Below are 22,615 nucleotides of genomic sequence, written 5' to 3'. Positions count from 1 at the left end.
CATTTGAGTTACTGGCCACTCTAAGCATGTTTGGCTTTAAGATTTAAAAATGTAACTTGCCCATGGCTGTGCAGAAATTTGGACAATGTGCAAGCTACTTCTGCCTTTCAACCCTTGCTTGTATACATGTCTTCAAATTTCCTGTTGATAAATGGCAACTTCATGAATTTCCTGGGGTTTTCTTAGCCAATTTGCCAATTCCTTCCTCTAAAATGTAGTCTATAGTACCTTGTATTTGTTGATTGTCTCCCATCCAACTTCTATGCAGGACTAACCCTGCTTAGCTTCCAAGATCAGACAGTATCTAGTACTACTTATGCATTTAGGTCCTTGCTTTTCTTTTATGAAGCTAACCAGTTTCATAAAAGACTGAGATAGAATGAAAGATTAAGAATTTCAGATGTTCTTTTCTACATCTCCCGCAATCTGGCCATGCCGTATGGATTTCTGAGTTGTAGTCCAAACATATAGAGGACCAGTTGCTACACCAGATTGCCTCTTATACTAAGAAGTTACAAATGCTTCTCCGTCTCAGTGCTATGTTTTGATTATTGCATGGGTTTTTTTTTCCTTATGGGCATCTGAATGCTAGAAGCCAAACTATCAGAGCTTTGATTCAGCTTCTTTAATAGAACATAAGCATCCAAGGCAATTACACTAACCTGCATTTTGTATATTGGAGTTGGGCTGCCAAAGCGTAAGGTTAGTGCCTCACAAATAATGTTATCTAATATTCAGGGAATTGTTTATAATGGGATATTTTAACTTGTGCCAGGTGATTTCATCTGAATGTATAGCTTAAATTCTGAGTTGATGAACTTGAGAAAATAGTCACCAACCAGTATAACTTGCTATTCAGTTGGTTGTAAGGATAAAAAGGACAGAATCCAATATTTTTGGCTGAGTTCATTTCAGAAGAGAAAATGCAGACATGAAATATTAATGCAACATAATAGACTTTGTAAAGATGCCAGAGAAATGAAGTCACAACATCCAGGTTATACTTCCCCACCCACATATAACCTGCAATATTTCAATGTTCTCCAATAAATATTCCACATCCAGCTGTGTTGAGCTAATGATATAAGAAGGACTTTCATTCAACCATGGCTGCCTCCCTCCACCCTGCCATTAGCTTGAATGAATGGTCTGTGGATTAAGTGGCTGTAGAGTTTGCAAATACATTGGAAATAATAAAAGAATTAAGGAACACGGCAAGGAAGAGAGCTGCCAGCTGGCTCCAAGAGCCATTCTAGGTTTGGCTTGTGCCTCTTTGGTGGCCACTAAGCGGTTTAGAGCTAGTTACTTGTGTAAGGCGTGTAATCCCACATTCTGCTCTCATTGGGAACTCCTCCTCCTGATCAGTTGGAGCTGCCATCTGTCAAATGAAAATGATTTCAAATCACAGTGATCTGGATTGGATTGAATTGGCTTTATGATCCGATCTCCATGGAATATTTGGAAGTAAATACGTTTTTGAACTGAACTTGCAATATTTACAGAAGTCTGCCTCTGTTTTTTAAAAAGACTACTTATTGCTTTAGCTCCTAAGAGGAAACAACACTGTCTGCTGGTATTATCTAGTTCAGGGGTCCCCAAACTAAGGCCTGGGGGCCGGATGCGGCCCTCCGAGGTCATTTACCTGGCCCGCGCCCTCAGTTTTATAATATAATATATTGTATATACATATAATGTAATACAATATAACACTAATAATAATACCATATAATAATATTAATTATATGTTCTATATTACATATAATATTACTAATAATATTACAGTATAGTGGTATAGTTCAATATAGTAATATATAATGCTAATATTGAGCTATGCTAATAATATAATATATTGTATGTACATATAATTTGTAAGCCACTCTGAGTCCCCTTTGGAGTGAGAAGGGTGTGATACAAATGTAGTAAATAAATGCAGTAAATAAATAAATAATAAATAAATACATTTTAGACTTAGGCTCGCCCAAAGTCTGAAATGACTTGAAGGCACACAACAACAACAACAACAACAACAATAACAATCCTAATTAACTTGACTATCTCATTGGCCAGAAGCAGGACCACACTTCCCATTGAAATCCTGATCAATGTATGTTGGTTAAAATTGTTTTTATTTTTAAATATTGTATTGTTCTTTCATTTTTCTTGTTGTTGTTGTTGTTGTTTTTGCACTACAAATAAGACATGTGCAGTGTGCATCAGAATTTGTTTTGTTTTTTTAAATGATAATCCGGCCCCTCAACAGTCTGAAGAATTGTGGACCGGCCCTCGGCTTAAAAAGTTTGGGGACCCCTGATCTAGTTGATACCACTGATATATTTTTGAATTGGTGTTCTGGAAACAAGTATTGCCATCAAGCCTTTTTGGAGGTGTTGCAATCTGGATTTGTCTTTCCAATAGCCTCACACACGTACACACTGAGATGACTAGCAGGACGAGGTACACAGCCGTGTTTTGTGTGTGCATGGTAGAAGAGACAGCATGCAGTGAACTTCTCTCTGTTGGATTAAAGCTCTCCAGTACCCAAAAGTCCTTTAGGAGAGTTTGTTAAGTTAAGGCTGTTGTATGAGCTGAGGCTGTCTTGCTTGGGATCTTTTTAGAGGTCTATGTTCTATTGAGTTTTGGAGAGCTTGTGTCTGTTGAAATGAGGCTGAATGTTTGTGTGAACGAAGTGGAGTCTTGTTTTAGGGCTTGTTAGGATTTCAGGTCTTCTGCCTGTGCACCTGGTCTAAGGAAGACAGGGCATCAGCTGAGAGGAAGCAAGTTGGTGAAGGAACTAGCAGCCACTAGCTCTCTATATAGCTGCAGCCCCAGTCCCTAGAGCGAGGAATACAGGAGTAACACAAACAGATGAAGCCACCAGGAGTGTTTAGCAGGGCTGCTTTGAGGGGGAGGTATGGAGTTCTTTTTTCAGTACCTACTTAAAACTACTAAAAATTGATGGCAAAGATCACCTTCAACAGCTATGGTAAATTTGTTTTATCAAACGATCTTCTGAGATGGGGGGAATAACTGTTTTTCAGAAAGCCTCTGCGGCAGATACTTGAAGGCCCCTATGGCTGTGTATGATGAAGACCTGTTGAAGAACTCCTTCTATTTAGCTTTGCAGAAGCGACGTCCTGATCTCTGTAGGAAAGTTGCAGAACTACATGGAATTGTAAGTATAACATGATGACTTTTGGGAAGAATGAATTGCGCTAACTAGGATCTCCCCTTATACAGGATTTGTTAAAAGCAAGGAATATGAAGCCAAAGGATAAAATAATGATGCTTGTGGCCTGTTTCAAGGTCAGTTCTACAACATATTGCATTTCTTCCTCCACTAAGGGTCAGCCCTATCTATAGTCTAGAATAGGGGTTCTCAAACTCTGCTCCTCCAGATGTTTTGTACTTCAGCTCCCAGAAATCCTAGCCATCTTATCAGCCATTAGGAATTGTGAGAGCTGAAGTTCAAAACATCAGGATGAGCAGAGTTTGAGAACCCTGGTCTAGACAAATTGAAGTAACTGCTTCAAGTGGCCGGTGCTGGTGGACAGCAGTGGCAGTCCTCTGCTTTTTGCTGGAAGAGAGCTATGCATTCCAAATGGCCATCTGTCGGGGGTGCTTTGAATGCGATTTCCTGCTTCTTGGCAGGGGGTTGGACTGGATGGCCCATGAGGTCTCTTCCAACTCTACTATTCTATGATTCCTTCATCCTATAAATGCTACCCGTTGTCAGTAGTGAAGAGATGTTCAGGTAGAAGTTTAATCAGCATTTGAATCTCTAACGGAGAGAGGGTGCCCATCTGAGGCAGCACAATGTGTTGGATCAGTCCTGCCCCACTTTGTTTGTGTTCTGATCCCCATCTGGCCTCCATTTGTAACAAGGACCTGGGGCTGATTTGATTTTCAGAATTGTCTGATTTTACTGTTTGGTGTGTCGGTACTTTGATCGAATATTTTGTTTTTAGGCTCTTACTTGGTATACGTACCTCTGACATTGTGTTCTTACTTGTTTAGATGCTTGTACCATGCAAAGGAAGTCTTTCAAGCAGCTTCATCTCAGCTTGCCAGTTTGACTCCTACATTCTTAGAGCCGTGGAAGAAAACTTTCAGACTTTGAATGGAAAGGTATATATTATGTAATATGGGAATCCACAGCAGTTTGAGAAGGGTGAAGATCTCAAGTCAATATTTTTGTAGTTTCATGGACTTAAGTGGAACCAGTGGATTCTAAGTCAATTGAGCAGTAAAGTTTCAAAAGCTAAAAGAAGCCATATAAGAGTTCTTAACCTAAAACTGTTGCATGATCTTTATTTCTAATAATAACACCCTAGGATCCTGTCCATAATGCCATGTCAAAGAGCAACTACTACATTGAATATTGTTGTTTTCTTCTAGCTGTTTTGGATAAAGCTTGCAGTCTCTTGAAACCATCATAGATTTAGCACTATTTACATGGTTCTGACCATTTTTGCCTCTTTGTCCTTTCTGTTCCTTCAGGAGATTTTCATACAAGGAAACTTGATCATACCTGGGGCTGGCTTTAACCATCATTGCTCAGTACCTATTCTCTTTGAGGAAACCTTCTACAATGAAAAAGAAGAGAGCTTTAGCATCCTCTGTATAGCTCATTCTCTGGAGAAAAATGAAAACAAAGGTTCGTAGTGCTTTTCTCACAAGCAGCAAAATGCTTTGGACCAATATTGCTTTCACTGTGCCAGCTGTTTCCAATTTGGCCAGTTTTAAGACTGTTATTCCTTTTGCGGCACTCAGAATTGTACTGCTTGCCAGATGTTGTTGGACTTGAGCATGATCACTTAATCTAATGCCCACTCATACGTTCCTTATTTATTACTCGGGTTTACTACATCTCCCAGCAAAGCCAATAGTGAGTGCTTGGGGTTGTAATTCGATAGCATTATAGATCAGCACAATTAACATCCTGTTGCAGGCCGAGAATGCCATTATACTGCAATCCCCTCTTTTACTACTTAGCATAACTAGTTGTAAAGCTTGTGGGAAGCTGAAGCCCAATATCTGGAGAAGCACGGGTTGTTCATTCTTGCTGTATATCTAGAGTACGCAGCCTATCTTCTTGAACAGTGTGGGAAACATCTCATGAAGCAGTAGGAATGTTGATTACATTATCTTAGCAGATTTACTTGGAGCAACCTCATAGCAGGGCATGCTTGATGGAAGAAGCAACTGTTCAGAATGCAAGAACATCTAGCAATAGGGGAATCATCGTTTCTTGCCAGCTTCTTTTTTGTGTTTTTTTTTTCTTTTATGACTGTTATATCAATTGCTGCTAAGTATATTTCTGAATACTAACCAACCACTACTCTCCATTTCAGAACAAACTTCAGCACCATCAAATTGTTACTCCCTGAGAAACATTGAAGACGTGAGAGAGTTCTTGGGAAGGCACACTGAAAAATTTGATAAAGCAATTGCATCTTTTCACAGGACCTTCAAGGAGCATGACAGGAAAATTCTTCGACATTATATAGTTAGTAACTTCACTTCCTATAGGCCTGAATCTTGTATCATTGCTCATCTGTATACATATCTCTGGTATAGAAATGCCTCTTTTAATATTCCAGCGATGCAATTGGTGTGTCATTTAAAACATTTGCTGCCTCCTTTTTTTGGGTCAAACTTTCAGTAAGAACTCGGTTAAAATGAAATTAATTGGTTTTAAAATATTGTGTCTCTAAATCTGTTTCCCAATGGTGCAAAGTCTAGAACAATTTTGTACAGTAATCAGTCCCTTTTCAATTAATGTACTTGTTGTACATATTTAATTTTCTTACACCTTTGTGTTCAAGAGAAATTACAGTGTTCTTCCCTGCTCCATTTCTTTTCTTCTGAGGTATTTGATACTTTCTCTTCCTTTCTCCTTTTTTTGTCTTTAGGATTCTGTGAATGCACTCTACACTAAATGCATCCAGCAATTACTGAGAGATTCCCATCTTGTGAGTACATAATGAATTTTCTAAAGGGATAGCCATGTCAGTCTATTGCAGTTTAAAGGAATCACATGTCAAATGTATATTACGAGTTGCAGACTACAGCTTGTTTCCTAAGATGCATGGAGTATAATTTTAGAGAGTCAAGGGTGTGGTTGGGGTGGGAAGTTCACAATGCAATCAGAGTATATTCAGATGACAGTGAAAATTACATCATTGACATTGGACATTAATGTAGTGCTTGAAAACAATGTTGTCTGTTTTCTTGGTAACGATATATGTTAAATCTGTGTGTTTCACCCTTCTGATAAACAGAGAATGCTTGCAAAACAAGAATCACAAATGAATCTGATGAAGCAAGCTGTGGAAGTGAGTACTTGGAGCCTATTGGAAATTTTGTAGCTAAGTTTTATGTGTTCATGAATTAAAGATTTTTTTCTTGAAGGGCTGTACTTCAATAAAATGCAGAATATGTCACTATACATGAAATAGTTCTACAGTAGCTTTAGCCATAAATGTGTTGTAGAGAGAATTATGTTGAGAAAGCTTGTAAAAATGACTGCTTTAGCATGAGCCTAAAAATGAGTTGTCAGATAATATGTAATTTTAAAACAAGGGAGAATTCTTGATGGAAGTGGGAATATGCCATGCTAAATGTGCTGATTCGAATGACCACAAAGTATCTGGCATCTCCAGGAAGTTACCTAGGGGATTTGTGGAATTAAATAGGGGAGAGAGAAAATACAACCATTTTCTTTTTGTATGTTTTTCTGTAGATGTATATTCACCATGCTCTTTATGACGCGATCTTTAAATATGTGGGGACTATCGAGGCAAGTGAGGTAGGTATTTTCTTCAGTTTAATATTGAGTATTTCCCACTTTTCCTCCTCTAAGGTCGAGGTGGTATGCTCAGCTTTCCTTCCCATTTCTGGTCTTTCCAAGGTTACCTGGGGGATTTCATGGCCCAGTAGGAATAAAGCTGGATCTCCAAGTCTTAGCCAAAGACTATAACCATTCTACTGGCTAGAATACTATTTAGGGTTGCTGGCCAAGTACAAAAATGCATGGAATAGTTTTCCTTCCATAGCTCAGTGATATACTTAGGCAGATTTCAGGTTGGAATAGGTAAAGGTTTCCCCTTGACATTAAGTATAGTTGAGTCTGACTCTGGGAGATGGTGCTTATCTCCATTTCTAAGCTGAAGAGCTGGTGTTGGGATAGCCACAAGCATATATATTCCTTATGTTAGCAGATGCACATTTTGAGGCACTACATGGGTTGGTGTTTCCCTCTTCTGCACAGTACCTAGAGCTTCCCTCTGGTTTTAATTTAATGTCCAAAAGCCATCTCGCAAGGTCATTCTCAGCCAGGAGAAGAAGCCATCCATGAATGGGTTAATTCCTGTTGCTGCCAAGGCTTTGGCAAAATGTCACATTACTAAAAATGAACCTCTATTGATCCTTATCTCCTGCTTTCTCTGCTTTCTCTTCTTCATCTTACTTCACCCAGGAAAGGTCATACATTTGTCTCATCTGTTTTCTCTGGCATTATTTTTTCAATCTATTTTCCTTAACCTTTTGCTCTCTGCAGTAGTTGTTTGCTCATTTCCCCCCTCCTTTTCTGTTGTTTTTCTCTTCCTTTTGAACATCCGCTTGAAACAAGATTTGGAAAATTAAAGTCAGATCCACATAATCTAGTTCCCTTTGTTCTACAGCAGGCATTGGCCAACTCCGCCTGTTAGGAATTGTGGGAGTTGAAGTCCAAAACATCTGGAGAGAGAGCCAAAGTTGGCCGATGCCTGTTCAACAGCATAATGTTTCTTTAGCTACAGCCTCTTCCCAGTATTTAAAATGGCTTTCTTTCTACTTGCTGACTAGGATGCAGCTTTCAACAAAGTGACACGAAGTCTGCAAGACCTGCAGCAGAAAGATCTGGGTATCAAGCCTGAATTCAGGTGTGTTGCCTAAAGAGACCCCAGCATTCACCTCAAGCTTGGTTTTGGTCCCAGCTATACTCTGGAAATATGAGAGGGAAAATCCAGCAAAGTAATTGCAGCTATTTCTCAAGCCCCTTGTATACTGCCATCTAAAATCCAGATGATTGGCTTTGAACTGGATTATATGGCAGTGTAGACTCATATAATCCAGTTCAAAGCAAATCATGTGATTTATCTGCATTAATAATCTGGATTATATGGCAGTGTAGAAAGGACTTGGAGCAGCTGTACCTCCCAACCAATCCTGGATTTTATTGCATCATGTAATCTATTATGAATGCTTCCCAAGAACAAATATACCTGATGTTAGGAATAACTGTTAAAGGGGAAGGAAGGCTTTGAAGTCCACATTTATTCTGGAAGGACCAATGCTCGATTGAAAATGGGTAACATGTTGGCATCACATGGTCTGACTTCCACATTGGGAAGAGTCTCAAGCTGTGTATTCAGCATTGGGCATGAGGTGGACTCATATGGGCACTTCCTTGCCAGGATTAGAAATGCCGTGTCTTTAGTTTTAGGAGAACACTGCTGAGCAATAGCTTCCTGGCTACAAAACATAGCTCAAGAAGGAATCTAGTTTCTCCCGTTTGATTCTGTGTACAGTTTCCAACAGAACCTGATCATAGAGTCATGCTGGATGACTTAGAAATTTGTACAGAGGTAGAAAAAAACCCCTGCATATTATTTATTTGCATTTTTTTTACTTTCATGGGGGTCATGTGCCCTTCACCCCAGCAGATGTGAAGGGCTGAATGTACAATGCTTTTGGCGTTGAGTTTTTAATACTGGTACCATGTCAGTCTGTTGTAAATTAATATTTTCTTCCTTTTGAAACAAACTTTTTCCAGCTTTAACATACCACGTGCAAAACGTGAATTGAGCCAGCTGAATAAGTGCACCTCCCCACAACAGAAGCTCCTCTGTCTCCGTAAAGTGGTGCAAATTATAATGCAATCTCCAAGTCAAAGAGGTATGTAGCCATGGCAATGAAATAATTATGTTCATCTGTAGTCTATAAAGCACTCTTCACACACTTTAAAAATGAATGTGCCTTTGTATTTGAAATGTACATGTTTCCAAAATGGAAAACATTTTCATTCTTTCGTATTATAATTTAGAAATGGCAAGCTTACTTCTGAATTGAAGCTTGTTAGATAGTCAATGATAGTGTATTCAAAACCTTTTCTCCAAGTTTGTATCTACCAGATGTTTTAGGCTACAACTCTCAGCATCCTTGACTAGGATTGATGGATATTTCAGTCAGGGCATCTGGAGGGTGGTCTGGTTAGGGAAGACTACTCTGGCTCACAAAGGGTTGACTCTTTTATGAGCACCTAAACTGCAAAGAGTAGTGGGAACTCTAAGGGCACAAATATTTTACTCTAAGCTTATTTTCTCTTATATGAGTTTACTGCAGTGAAACGTTGGTTGAAATGAGAGACATTTACACCTGGAATTACACAACTTTGGGCCCTCATGTTGTCTTAGACTACATTGTCCAGAATCCTCTCCTCCAGTTGGCTGTGCTAATTAGGGTTAATGGAAACTGCAGTGCATACCTTAAGGTTTATGTGTTCTTAATCTCAGTGTGTTACCTGGTGCAATTCCATATATAACATGCTGCCCAGATGTTCTTGCTATTCAGTGCGTCAAGCATTTTCTCTTTTTTAAAGCTGTTGGCTGCTTGGGAAGGGGAGGAGAACGCAGAATGTTTAGTGTATCAAAATTTCTCTTAACTAGTCATGTTTGCTCTCATTCAAAGCATTAGACGTTGAATTTTTACATATCTCGTTTCTCCTGCCCCTTTCAGTGAACATAGAGACCATGTGTGCAGATGATCTCCTTTCTGTTTTGCTTTACCTCCTTGTGAAGACAGAGATTCCAAACTGGTGTGTAGCATATTCTATTATTTTCAAAGAATGCTGAGGTTTTTTATGTATTCATTTTAAATACCGCATTTGATTGAAACTAGGTAAGGTAAAGATTTTCCTCTGACATTAAGTCCAGCTGTGTCCGATTCTGGGCGTTGGTGCTCATCTCCATTTCTAAGCTGAAGAGCCGGCGATGTCAGTAGACACCTCCAAAGTCATGTGGCCAGCATGACTGCATGGAGCGCCGTTACCTTCCCGCTGGGGCAGTACCTATTGATCTACTCACATTTGTGTGTTTTCGAACAGCTAGATTGGCAGATGCTGGGGCTAATAACGGGTGCTCACTCTGCTCCCCGGATTTGAACCTGTGACCTTTCAGTCCGCAAGTTCAGCAGCTCAGTGGTTTAATCCGCTTCGCCACTGGGGGCTAACATGTACTTTTTACCTGTTTTTGGGACTCCAAACCTGGACTGCGCCTCACAAATGAAGTCATCTTAGACTCATGGGTTTTAGGTGGCCCTAAAACAGGAAATAGGGTCTATTTACTTCAGGGAGGATAGGATACGGAGGAAGGGCCCCAGCCTCAAATGGATCTGGTTTTGTTCGCTTTTTAAAACATTTGCTTACCTCTGAGAGAGAAGAAGGAGTTGTCAGGCCCATCTCCAAAGAGCAAAATTTGGAACTACAGGGAATCTGTGTTTAGCCATATAGCCTGAGATTCTCTGGTCCTGCATTAAAAACTAAATCATGCAATACTGCACTATTATTTTAAATCTCATTTGCTGTGTTTCTCTGGCAACATCACTGAAAAATCTTTGCATAATTCACAGTGAGTAAGATGCATCCCAGGCTGAAAAAATTAACACTAGCATTATTATTACCCGCTGAATACAAAGCATATATTTTACCTTGGGTAATTTTTTTTAGTCCACTAGTCTGAAAAACGTTGTAGGGTGTTAACATCTGTTACTAAATTAGACCTTGGCCATTCCTTACCCTTTTATAATGCAAATGGAAAACTAGAAAATGCAAATGCGTGCAGCAGAAATGTTGTATTAGCAGCGTGCCATTTCCTGGGATTATGTGCATTTAACAAAATGTGCTTATGGCCTTGGACGTCATGTCTAACATAGTGCTGATTTTTAATCCATGAGTTTGCACGTGTTAGAGGCCTTTTTGTAAATGTGTGGTTATTTGAAGCAAATATGTGCAGCTACCCATGTGGTGTGTAGCTGTAAAAAGGCCTTGTGCTGCTTGTCTCTTGGTGCAGTTCTTGATGGTGAGGAAACAGTTGGTTAAACAATTAACTTTTTAAGCACCATTTAGTGTTTTGCAACTTTTGTATTGTTTCATCTGTTAAAGGTTAGTAATGTTATATTTAAGTATGAATCAGCATTTCCCATTTGTTACTGGCTATTTCTAAGTTTTACATTTTTTAATTTAATGACTTACAAAATGAATGTGTTTTGTGTTTTGAATATTAAGGAATTAACTCCTTTGCAATTTTTTAAACTGTAGAACCGTTTTATTTTATTATGAGCATTATTAGCACAGAGATATCATATCATACCATAAACCAGAGCTAAATTGTTTTAATCCCTATTATGGAAAAGCCTTTCTGCCTTTCTTTTCTTTCAGGGTAGGGATAGCACTGTCAAAATTAAACAGGAGAATTGTAATTCTGGAACTTTACTGATAGCTCTTAATAGGTAGTCTATATTGCATTACTCACACTGTGGAGTATGGCTGCTGGGAGCGGTAGGTGGGTGTATAACTGTATCAACTCCAAAATCAAAAATCATGAGCTTGGGGAAATCACATTTTAGGATTACAGCTCCCATAATCTAGCTGGCATGCTCATTGGTCATATTGATGAGGAAATTCTGGGAAGTGTAGTTAAAAACAACCTTTCCAAGCCAGTCAAAGCACACTTTATTTTTGGATGTGTCTAAACACTGTGGTTGCAGAAAAACGCTGTGCAACCATTTCTTTGATACCTTTCTGTTTGGTGAAAGAGAACCTGGATCCCTCAAGATAGCACATTGCAGCCAACACACTAACATTTCACAACACACAGTTCAGAAAGCTCTGCTTTAAGTGTTATAAGTAGAGTTTGATACTAGATTAAACTTTGTAGTTTATTTAACAACACAACATCAGGTAGATCGTGACTTAGGAATCCAGGGTTCCATCCTTGAACAAGCAATTATATAGAAAACATACAGTGCCAACAAGTGAGCAATAAAAGGTTATTATGATAAACCAATTAAGTTGGGAGCACTGTTTCTAAACTTGCTCTTTGTTGTTAATTCAAATGTTCTAGCTATTATGATACAAGTTTTGGAACAAGGGTCAGAATGTTTTTGTATGTGTTTAATTTCACTTGAAATCACTAGAAATTTACAACATTTTCTAGATTTAAATGGCTCTACTTTATTTAGATCTCGTAGTCACTATTTGGCTTTTCTCCTTTAAGCCCAGCTAGCAAGGCCAATGATCAGGGATGATCAAATCGCACACCTTCAATATATGGAGGGTCAACATTTCCCAATCCTGTCTTTGTAAACTGTTAGCCTTAAATTTTTGGTGGGTTGCAGACTGTTTGTTAGTGACCAGTGACCTCAATTTGCCAAATGTAATGCTTTTCCTCAGAATCCCTATTCACCCTCTGTTTGTTGAAGAAGGAAAAAAAGGACAAGTTAGAAAGAGTTGGAAACTTAAATGATCTTTCCTATCTCTTTTTCTCCCCCCTGGAGTTGTGTTTTTCCTTGAGTTGAGTCTTATATTATTTTTATTCCCTTGTCTAGGATGGCGAACCTGAGTTACATCAAAAACTTCAGGTTTTGCAGCTCAGCAAAGGATGAGCTAGGATACTGTTTGACCTCCGTTGAGGCTGCAGTAGAATACATCCGACAAGGAAACCTCTCTGACAGGCCAACGGTAAGCCACTTTGCTGGGGATTTTAGAATCCCAATCTGAAGATTCCTCCGAGAGCTTGCCAATTGGAGTTATGCGGTAGTCCACTGATGCTGCAATATCTGGCTTCTTAGTCTACATTGCAGCATTTAGCCTGCGTGCACTGCTTAAATAGTTCCATAGCAAAGCCTTCGGTTGTATTCACTGTTTCTTTGAATCATAAAAGTTGCAAATGGCAAAGAGTTAAAGAGCATAATCTGCAGGAAGGATGTAGATGTGTGTTTTGGACTATTCCCACAATTCCTAAAAGCCGGTTATTCCTAACCATAAATGCCATCCAGTCCAACCCCCTGTCATGCAGGAAAGGCACAATCAAAGCACTCCAGGCAGATGGCCATCCAGTCGTCTTAAAAACCTCCAAAGAAGTAGACTCCACTGTGAGGCAGGGAGTTGCACTGCTGAACAGCTTTTATTGCCAGGAAGTTCTTCCTAATAGTTATTTGGAATCTTTCATCCTGCAATTTGAACCCATTGCTCTGTATCCTAGTCTCCAGAACAGCAGAAAACAAGCTCCCTGCCAACTCAATGTGACATCCTTTCAAATACTGCAAAATGGCTGTTGCGTCCCCTTCTCTTTGCCCTCTTTTCTCCACGCTAAACATACATAGTTTTCTCAAGCCATTCCTTTTAGAGCTTGTCAATAATCTTCCTGAATTGCTCACCTGAAATAACCTTGTGTCCAGTTCTGAGCAAAGCCATTCAGGAAGAGTATTGATAAGCTGGAAGGTATCCAGAGAAAGATGACCAAAATGGGTTTTGCTTTGGTCTTTGAAGCAGAATGGAGTGGGACTAGGACTTCCCTCGATCTCAACACTATCCTCCCATTTGATGTAGCCTAGAATCGCATTGGCCATTTTCGCTGCTGCGTTACACTGTTGACTTGTGTCCAGTTGGGTGTCAATTAAGACTCCTAGATTCCTTTTGTATGTCCTATTTTCAAGTCAGGTGTCACCCAACCCAGACGTTTTCAGAGACCATCGGCTGGACATTGAATGCCAGATTTTGTAGCATTATTGTGATTAAACAGGAGTTGCTTTCTTCAGGAGTTGGGATATAAGACCACTATGAGTCTCCTGTGAAAAGTTAAAATTTGGGCTCGGAAAGGCTTATTTTCTGAATTAGCCTTTCCCCTAGGCAGCCTAGTCATTGACCCTGTTATCTGGGCATTCTTGGAGTGATAGTCTCAGTTTTTCTCAAGTTTTGCTGAATGTAAATGTGTGTGTGAGAGACTCCTGAAAACATTCTCTAGGCTGTAGAGTTTTCTCAGACTTGATGACAAGAAACACTCTGGAGTTTTACCCTTCCCAAAACTAGGTGCTTCCAATCTGACCTGGAGACTGAACGATGGGAACAAAGTACGACAATGAAATCTGCACCTGATCCAACTGCCAAGGAATGGAATTGTGATGTTTAATGGCTCAGTCATAAGGGCGGGATTCAGGTGGAGATGGGGTGGGGGTCCTCTTCACATCACAAAACCCAAAGCCTTTAAAAATATTTTTACAACACTTTCACTTTTTGCTTAAGATTTGGTATTAAAAGAAAGCTCGTGGCACTTGGCGTATATCCTGTTAAAATGCAAATGTCGACCACAAGTTGCTTGCTAGATCTGACGTCGGTGTTAATTTGAAAAAAGTAATCGTGTCCAAGAAAGAATGAAAAGAAATCTCCACACTTACATTTCAGTCTTCCAGGTGAAGGAAACTTGACCTTCCAATTCTGGAATTTCAGTTACATAGCTTATTTTCAGAAAAAAAAGATTAATTTAGAAATGTTTGGGCAATATGTGGTACTTTTTGGTGAAGGGGGTCATTTGTTTTTTGTGTAATAAAATGCATTGATGAACTTGGGTGATGAATGTGTGCAGTTCTTTAAAGTAAAGCAGCTTAAAACAACACATGTTTGTCTTTTGAAATACAGAGTTTGTTTTGTTGCTGGTAAGGACATTTCTCTTAATGCAAGCAACAAAGTTTTGTGATGTAGATTTCCCTCCAAATCCAACCAGAGATGGTTTTTTGTGTGTCAGGAGTGACTTGAGAAAATGCAGGTCTATTCTGGTGTGAGAGAATTGGCTTTCTACAAGGAAGTTATCCAGGAGACGCCTAGATGTTTTACCATCCTGTGGGAGGCTTCTCATGTCCCCACATGGGTAGCTGGAGCTGACAGATGGGAGCTCTCCCCAGAGGGTTTAACCCATTGCATCACCAGGGGCTCTACCAGGGATGGTGGTGTGAAGTTCTCCTGATGTTTTGAGTGCTTTCCATCATCGTCTTATACATGTGTTCAAATAGGGATCAAAACAGGATATACATTCAAATACACAACCCATTGAAAGTAGTAATTAGAGATGACAGGAAGGAAGGAGAAAAAATGTGGCTGCACCTTTAAGACCAGTTGATATTTTTATTTTTGCATAATCTTTTATGGTTATAAACCCACTACTTTTGGATGCAGTATTGAGTGGTATTAAACATTTACATTATGCCACATTTCTGCATCCCCCATTCCTTCTTGTGTTGCAAGAAAACTAATACAGCTACTACTTTGAAAATTAGAGATGTATCCTACCCTAGATCTCCCCAACTTGGGGGTCTTGCATAAGGCAAAAGACAATATAATTAAATACCTATCTTCAGATGTTTTGTTTTGATGTATGTTAGACTTACATCCACTGTTGCTGGTTTAACAGTGTTGTACAAAAGCCTGGAAGAGACCACAAGAACCACCCAGTCTTATCAGGCAGAAATGTACAATCAAAGCGTTCCCTACAGATGGCTATCCAGCCCCTGTTTAAAAACCTGCAAAGAGTTGCAGCCACACTTCAGGGCAACCTATTCCACTGTTGAGCACTGCTTCCTGTCAGGAAGTTACCGTAATTCTAATATTCTCTTGCAGTTTGAATCCATTTGCTTCATATCCTGGCAGTGACAGAGCCCAAGTTTGCTCCATATCCTGGCAGAGCTCTAGTGCCTCATCAGACTCCAGTACTCAAACTAAGGGTGCATCTACACTGCAGAATTCATGCCACACTTTAACTGCCATGGCTCAGTGCTATGGAATCTCAGGATTTGGCGAGGCACCAGTACTCTTTAGCAGAAAAAGGCTAAAAACTTTGTAAAACTACAACTGTTTTTATTCTACAGCCTTCAGCCGTGGCAGGCAACGTGGTGTCAAACTGCATTAATTCTATAGCAAAGATGTACAATTAGTCAAGGTGCAGAATACCTACATTCACCCAGGTGATTTTTGACAACACCAGGCACCTCTCTTATTAGGAATAAAACGTACAGTGATACCTTAAACAATTATTAATTTTCTGCCTTTCATGGCACCCCTAATCTACTGCCTGAAATCTCTGCATAACAATAAGGCAGAGGTTTTTAAAACTCTAGCACTGGCTGTTAGGAATAGTGTGAGTCGAATTCCAAAACACTTGGAGGGAGGGCCAAAGTTGGTCCATGCCTGGTCCAGATCATCCAGCTGAGCAGAAACCAGTTCAGCCCCAGTGGGAGTTTCCTTATTTGAACGTACCCTGTTGCTCTGCCAGGTTACTATGGTGCTCGTTCTGTATAGGTCTCATACAAAAGGGTTATCTACACTGTAGAGTTAATGTGGTTTAACTATCACATCAGCAGAGTTGACGGCTAGAAGCTTTCCAAAGCTCTTTGGCATCTGCTGAGATGAAAGTAGGGCGACAAATGCCCAATCCGTCCTCCCATCTCCTTTCTCCCTGTTATGGTCAATAAAGGAACCTGATGACCACCAGTAGTTCTCTTGAGCTCCATGCTCATCTGCCAAAGGGCAATACGGGCGTGATCTGTGTCCTTTTCCTTACACTGCAGAGAGGATGGTCATAGCAGTCTGTGAAGAAAGTGAATTGGTTTGAATTGGAGTTGGTTCAGTTGTCTACACTGACTCCCCAAGTACTGGGCTGCTCTGGAGTTTTTTGCCAAAACTACAACAAATTTACCAGCTTCTCATAATTTGCCAGCTTCTAACAAAACCTGGTTAGGTAAAAGTAAAGGTTTCCCCTGACGTTAAATCCAGTCGTGTCTGATTCGGGGGGGGGGGGGGGGTTGGTTCTCATCTCCATTTCTAAGCCGAAGAGCCGCCATTGTCCGTAGACACCTCCAAGGTCATGTGGCCGGCCGGTTAAAATGTCATGGACGAAAAATCCCAGGACATTGTCCACACGTCCAGGAGTGACTTCTGAAGTTTTGGGACCATGTAGACAGATCACACACCTTGTCTTACACTCTGTAATTTTTTGATTTAGGCCAACTTGGGCCCTCCCTCCAGGTGTTTTGGACTTCAACTCCCACAATTCCCCATGCCTGATTTAGGCCATGCATTTCACATAAGAGCCATACCATGGCTGAATGCTATGGGATCATGGGAGTTGTAGTTCAGTGAGGCACCAGCACATTCGGATACAAAAAGGCTAAAGGCCTTGTCAAACTACAACACCCATGATTCCATATCATCGACCCGTGGCAGTTAAATTGCATTAATTCTACATGTCTAAATCAGCATTAGGTGTGTTCGTATTGGCAGTCAAGTAAGCTGCCTGAGGATGCTTTCATTGTATCAGTTCAGAGACAGATGCAGACATCCAGATGTTATTGGACTGCAAAACCCAGAAGCATAATCAGCATAAGGAGAATGCTAGGAATTGGAGGCCAATGGAAAAGCTTGTGTTGAAAATATACATTTTCTGGGCCTTTCCAGATAGGCTCTATATCCCAGGATCTGATCCCAGGTTTTCTGCATTAAACTGGATTATATGAGTCCTCGCTGCCATTTAATCTGGGATAAACAGAAAACCTGGAATCAGATCCTGGGATGTAGGGCTTGTCTGGAAGGGCCCTCAGTTAAATATTATTGCATGACAGCAGGTCCCTCTCTCTTTATAGGAGACGGCAGGATTTAGTGAGAAGCTGTTCTTGAAGCAAAGAATGAACTTGCTGTCTCAGATGTCTACTACCCCAATAGACTGCTTGTTTCAGGTTTGTATTCATATTGCTTTAGATTTGCAAGTACAGTAGAGTCTCACTTATCCAAGCCTCGCTTATCCAAGCTTCTGGATAATCCAAGCCATTTTTGTAGTCAATGTTTTAAATTCATTATGATATTTTGGTGCTAAATTCGTAAAATACAGTAATTAACATAACATTACTGCGTATTGAACTACTTTTTCTGTCAAATTTGTTGTATAACATGATGTTTTGGTGCTTAATTTATAAAATCATAACCTAATTTGATGTTTAATAGTCTTTTCCTTAATCCCTCCTTATTATCCAGGATATTCGCTTATCCAAGCTTCTGCCAGCCCGTTTAGCTTGGATAAGTGAGACTCTACTGTAGATCTATATTTTATCATCCGAGAATGTTTCAAACCCAAGGTATCTCACTGTGCTTATTTTTAAGCCTCCTCTCCCAAGATGACCTTCAGTATTAATCTTGCCATGTCTCCAGTGTTTTTAGAGTTTTATCTGAAAATTCCTCATTTCATCTGATATCAGAAGCTGGTGCAGTTATGAGTCTTCATTGTAGTCTTGAGATTTTTCAGGTCTTATGAGCTTAGGCTTCAGAAATATGCTGTTCAAAGAATTTCGGCAAGCGTTTAATTTTTAATATGAACTTTTTAGACACAGACGTGAACACAGATGACCCGACCCATTCTATTTTCATCTCCTGCCATCCCAATTTAGTTTGGTTTTGATTTTGCACACATACTTCTCTTTTGCTCTTCTTTACAGCACATTGCTTCGGGAAACCAGGAAGAAGTAGAGCACTTATTAAGCCAAGGGGACAGTGATAAAGACACTATGCAAAAAATGTGCCACCCGCTCTGTTTTTGTGAAGCATGCGAGAAACTGGTTTCTGGGTAAGGATCTTGTTCACAAATGCCTCAATTTTTTCAAGGCATATTTGGCAATTGATGCAGGATGAAGTTGATTGTGTTTGAGTGAGTTAGTTTACTGGATTCTGTGATTAGTGTTAGCTTGATCCTTGGTTTTAAAATTGTGTATCACAAATTATTATTATTATTATTATTATTATTATTATTATTATTATTTTCATGTCAGGAGCAACTTGAGTCGCTTCTGGAGTTTACAAATGAATCACAAATTATTGATTTAAGATTTTTGGCTTAGAAAAAGATAAATGCCTTATTGAACTCAGTGGGCTTTTTCAATAGTCATTTATAGGATTGCATTGGAATTTATTTAAGGATTATTGTGTACAAATTATTTGCTGGTTTGGGATACTGAACAGACAACTAGATGGGCTTCTCGCTCAGTAGTGGAATGCATACACACACCATTCTTTGCATTCCAGACTTGTTCTTTCGCTATTCAGAAACCATTGTTACTATGGATGACTTTGAATCAAAAATATATGTTCTGTATCTCAAAAGCCAGCTGTGATAGGGGAAAACTGCTGCCATTTTTGGAAACAGTAGATCAAGTATACCCAGAAATAGGTCTAATATTTGAAGCACCAAAATGTTTTGTCCAGTGTAATGGATAAATATGCATAACTGGCAGGGACCATTGTTGGGTATCTAATAGGCATAACTCTACTAAATCAAAGTGACATTCCACCCAATGGAGGCCATAGGTTACTCATTGTGTACTGTATAGCAAACATGCCACATATCTTCATGTAGCTGAGGTAGCTGCATGTTGTTACTCAAGTATTGTAAATTGGAAGTAGAAAATCTGAACACTTGGCATGTAGCTGAGGTAGCTGCATGTTGTTACTCAAGTATTGTAAATTGGAAGTAGAAAATCTGAACACTTGGCAGTGAGTTCAGACCTAAAGCAAGATAATAGTCATCCTTTTAAGGAAGTGTAGATATAACCAGGAGGAAAAAAGCAATTTTATGTAGTAGTACTATACAGTTTGCCTTTTATAGTTTTGTTTTGGGACCCCATCCCATATGGAAAAATACAGATGATCATGTCCCATGTTAAATGGCAGCAATGGGAAAATGCATGTTGAATTTGCAGACACAATGTATTTTTTTTTACTAAGCTAATGGGATTTTTTTACCTTTTAATTTTTAGGAAACTGAATGATCCTTCCATTGTTACGCCATTTTCTAGAGATGACCGAGGATACACTCCACTCCATATAGCCGCAATATGTGGTAAGAATTACAATCTCATGCACTTGGAATATTCCAGTAGTATTCCAGCTTTCCACTTTCAGCAGATACTGACTCAGAATCTGTCACGGAAGCCCTGCATGTTGCATAGGATTCTGTGATATGTTTGAAACTGCTCGTTTACCGTAGCAGCTAGTATTTGGCCGGCATGTCTGCATGGATAGCTGTTACCTTTCCGTCAGAGCGGTACCTATTGATCTACTCACATTTGCATATTTTCAAACTGCTAGGTTGGCAGAAGCTGGGGCTAACAGCGGGAGCTCAGCCCACTCCCTGGATTTGAACTGCCGACCTTTCGGTCAGCAAGTTCAGCGGCTCAGCGATTTAACCCTCTGCTACACCAGGGGCTCCTTTAAAATCCATAAAAACGTTTAAAACTAAGGTTTGGTTAATTTGGTTTATGTTATTGATATCAGCTACATAAGAAGGTTGCTAACCTAAGGTGCATTTACATTGTAGAATTATGGCATTTTGACACCACTTTAGCTGTTGTGGTTCAGGACAATGGAGTCATGGAAATTGTAGTTTTGCAAGGTTTTTACTCTTCTGTGCCATAGAGTGCTGGTCCTCACCAAACTACTGTAACTTATAAAGGGGTAATGGTGTGAGCATATGTGATTTTGATTTTGCCACAGTCTATGTGGTTTTGTCTATTTGAGAAAATCTGTTCTGCTTGGCCGAAGGCTAGACTGGATAATCTTTGGTATGCCCTGAATCCCTGAGCTGATGTTATCCCTTAGGAATAGAGATATTTTGCCCTGAATATCGGCCTTAATCCTTCATGCTGCATCAGGATTGCAGCTCCATCCCGCCAAATGTAGGTCAATGATGTGAGAACTGACAAGAAGTTCATTATTTTGGAGGCTGGTTATTTATCGTTCCTTCGCCCAGAACAGGATCATTCTTCTGTGTGTTTATAATTTGCGTTTGCATTCCTTTCTTACTAGGCTTCTTTTAAAGAGAAATCTGATTCTTTAGTTACTGATAGGAAGTCCCTTGCTTGGCCCAGACCTAGAATAATAATCTGTTGCCAGTCCCTGCTGCCAATTGAGCACCAGAGCAAATGCTAGGAGAGCTGTCACAAGCAGAGAAATCAGAAAAAGAGTTACTGTTTGACTTGGAAAATAAAGTTTCTTTGCCCGCTGTGAAAGGGCTGATTTTTTTTTCTTTTTGAAATAATTTTTATTAAACATTTCAAATTAAAGGAAAAATAAAATTCATACTAGGGGAGGGAGGGGGTAAAGGAAAAAGAGAAGGGAAAAGAATAATTTGGGGATATTAGATTTGTTACTGGTTATCTGCATCTTTACATATCTAAGGGCCCTTCCATGCAGTCATATAACCCAGAATATCAAGGCAGATAATCCACAATATCTGCTTTGAACTGAGTTATCTGAGTCCACACTGACATATAATCCAGTTCAATGTGGATTTTATACAGTTGTGTGGAAGGAACCTAATATTTTGCAAGGAAAGAATAAAGAGCGTGGGGGATACTGGTCTATGCGGAGCTTTTTTACAAAATTATCATTATTACAATTAAGTCTTCTTCTCTGTTCCTTTAACATTTTTATAAAATATTGAAGATTCCAAGAATTTTAATTTTAAGTCTGTTGATTGTATCTTCTTGCTTCTTCTCACATTGTCTCATGATCTTCATAGCATCTTTCCCAGTTCTTCTTCATTGGAAATTGTTCTGACAGATTGTTTCATTTAATTCTTTTCTTAAATTATTTATTATTATCTACAGGGAAAATTCTACAATTTATTTATTTATTTACAGTAGTTATATTCCACCCTTCTCACCCCGAAGGGGACTCAGGATGGATCACAATGTAAATATACATTTATTTATTTATTTATTAGCGACATTTATATCCTGCCCTTCTTACCCCGAAGGGGACTTAGGGCGGATCACCAACTATATATACATACAATAAATTATATTATTATTAAATTATAAATTTTTACATGGCAAACATTCAGTGCCATATGACATACAGACAAAGGCAGAGAAGAAGATACAGAGGCAATTTAACATTTCCAGCTTCCGACCTCTTGAGGGTATGCTCGATTCTGGCCACAGGGGGAACAGCTGTTTCATCATCCACTGTGACACCGAGTCCTTGATGGATTGCTTCCTCATTCCAAACGCTGCTAGACAATTTTATGGTGTCGTAAATTAGTTAAATTAGCCTCCCCGCAAATGCAGTACCTAAATTTTCTACTTTCGGGTTGCTTAGGTTCACAAGGAGCTAGGCTATTAATAATGGTCGGGCGCTCAATCCGTGTATAATTTTATCATGCTTTCTCTCTTTTTGTATTACATCAAATGTATATAATTCTATGGTTAACAAGCTTTTTCCCCCTCCAGGGCAAGCCTCGCTAATAGATGTGTTAGTCTCCAAAGGAGCCATTGTCAACGCTACAGATTACTATGGGTCAACACCACTTCACTTGGCCTGTCAGAAGGGATATCAGAATGTTACTGTAAGTATCAACATACTTTACATCAAGTCTCATTTAAAACTATCATCACCACACTCATCATCCAGACAATCTGAATTTTATATGGCATTGCAGAAGGGGTCTAAGTCAAACCACAGATAACACAGCTTTGAAAAGTT

General features: G+C 39.4%; 1 protein-coding gene across 1 annotated transcript in view; it reads left to right on the top strand.

The window, feature by feature from the left end:
- The window catches only part of ankrd27 (ankyrin repeat domain 27), a 42,158-nt gene that overhangs the window by 3,829 nt on the left and 15,714 nt on the right, over positions 1-22,615 (top strand). Inside the window, exons 2-16 of the mRNA XM_062961793.1 lie at positions 3,039-3,172; positions 4,015-4,125; positions 4,498-4,654; positions 5,352-5,506; positions 5,913-5,972; positions 6,282-6,335; positions 6,743-6,808; positions 7,846-7,922; positions 8,816-8,937; positions 9,778-9,856; positions 12,646-12,778; positions 17,728-17,820; positions 18,574-18,701; positions 19,888-19,970; positions 22,363-22,478. Of these exons, the coding sequence (XP_062817863.1) occupies positions 3,071-3,172; positions 4,015-4,125; positions 4,498-4,654; positions 5,352-5,506; positions 5,913-5,972; positions 6,282-6,335; positions 6,743-6,808; positions 7,846-7,922; positions 8,816-8,937; positions 9,778-9,856; positions 12,646-12,778; positions 17,728-17,820; positions 18,574-18,701; positions 19,888-19,970; positions 22,363-22,478 (1,536 nt within the window). The 5' untranslated portion in view covers positions 3,039-3,070. The remainder of the gene's footprint in view (positions 1-3,038; positions 3,173-4,014; positions 4,126-4,497; positions 4,655-5,351; positions 5,507-5,912; positions 5,973-6,281; positions 6,336-6,742; positions 6,809-7,845; positions 7,923-8,815; positions 8,938-9,777; positions 9,857-12,645; positions 12,779-17,727; positions 17,821-18,573; positions 18,702-19,887; positions 19,971-22,362; positions 22,479-22,615) is intronic.

The sequence above is a fragment of the Anolis carolinensis genome, unplaced genomic scaffold (genome assembly GCF_035594765.1).
Source record: "Anolis carolinensis isolate JA03-04 unplaced genomic scaffold, rAnoCar3.1.pri scaffold_9, whole genome shotgun sequence".
Classification (NCBI taxonomy): domain Eukaryota; kingdom Metazoa; phylum Chordata; class Lepidosauria; order Squamata; family Dactyloidae; genus Anolis; species Anolis carolinensis.
This window is presented reverse-complemented; position numbering and strand designations above follow the sequence as displayed.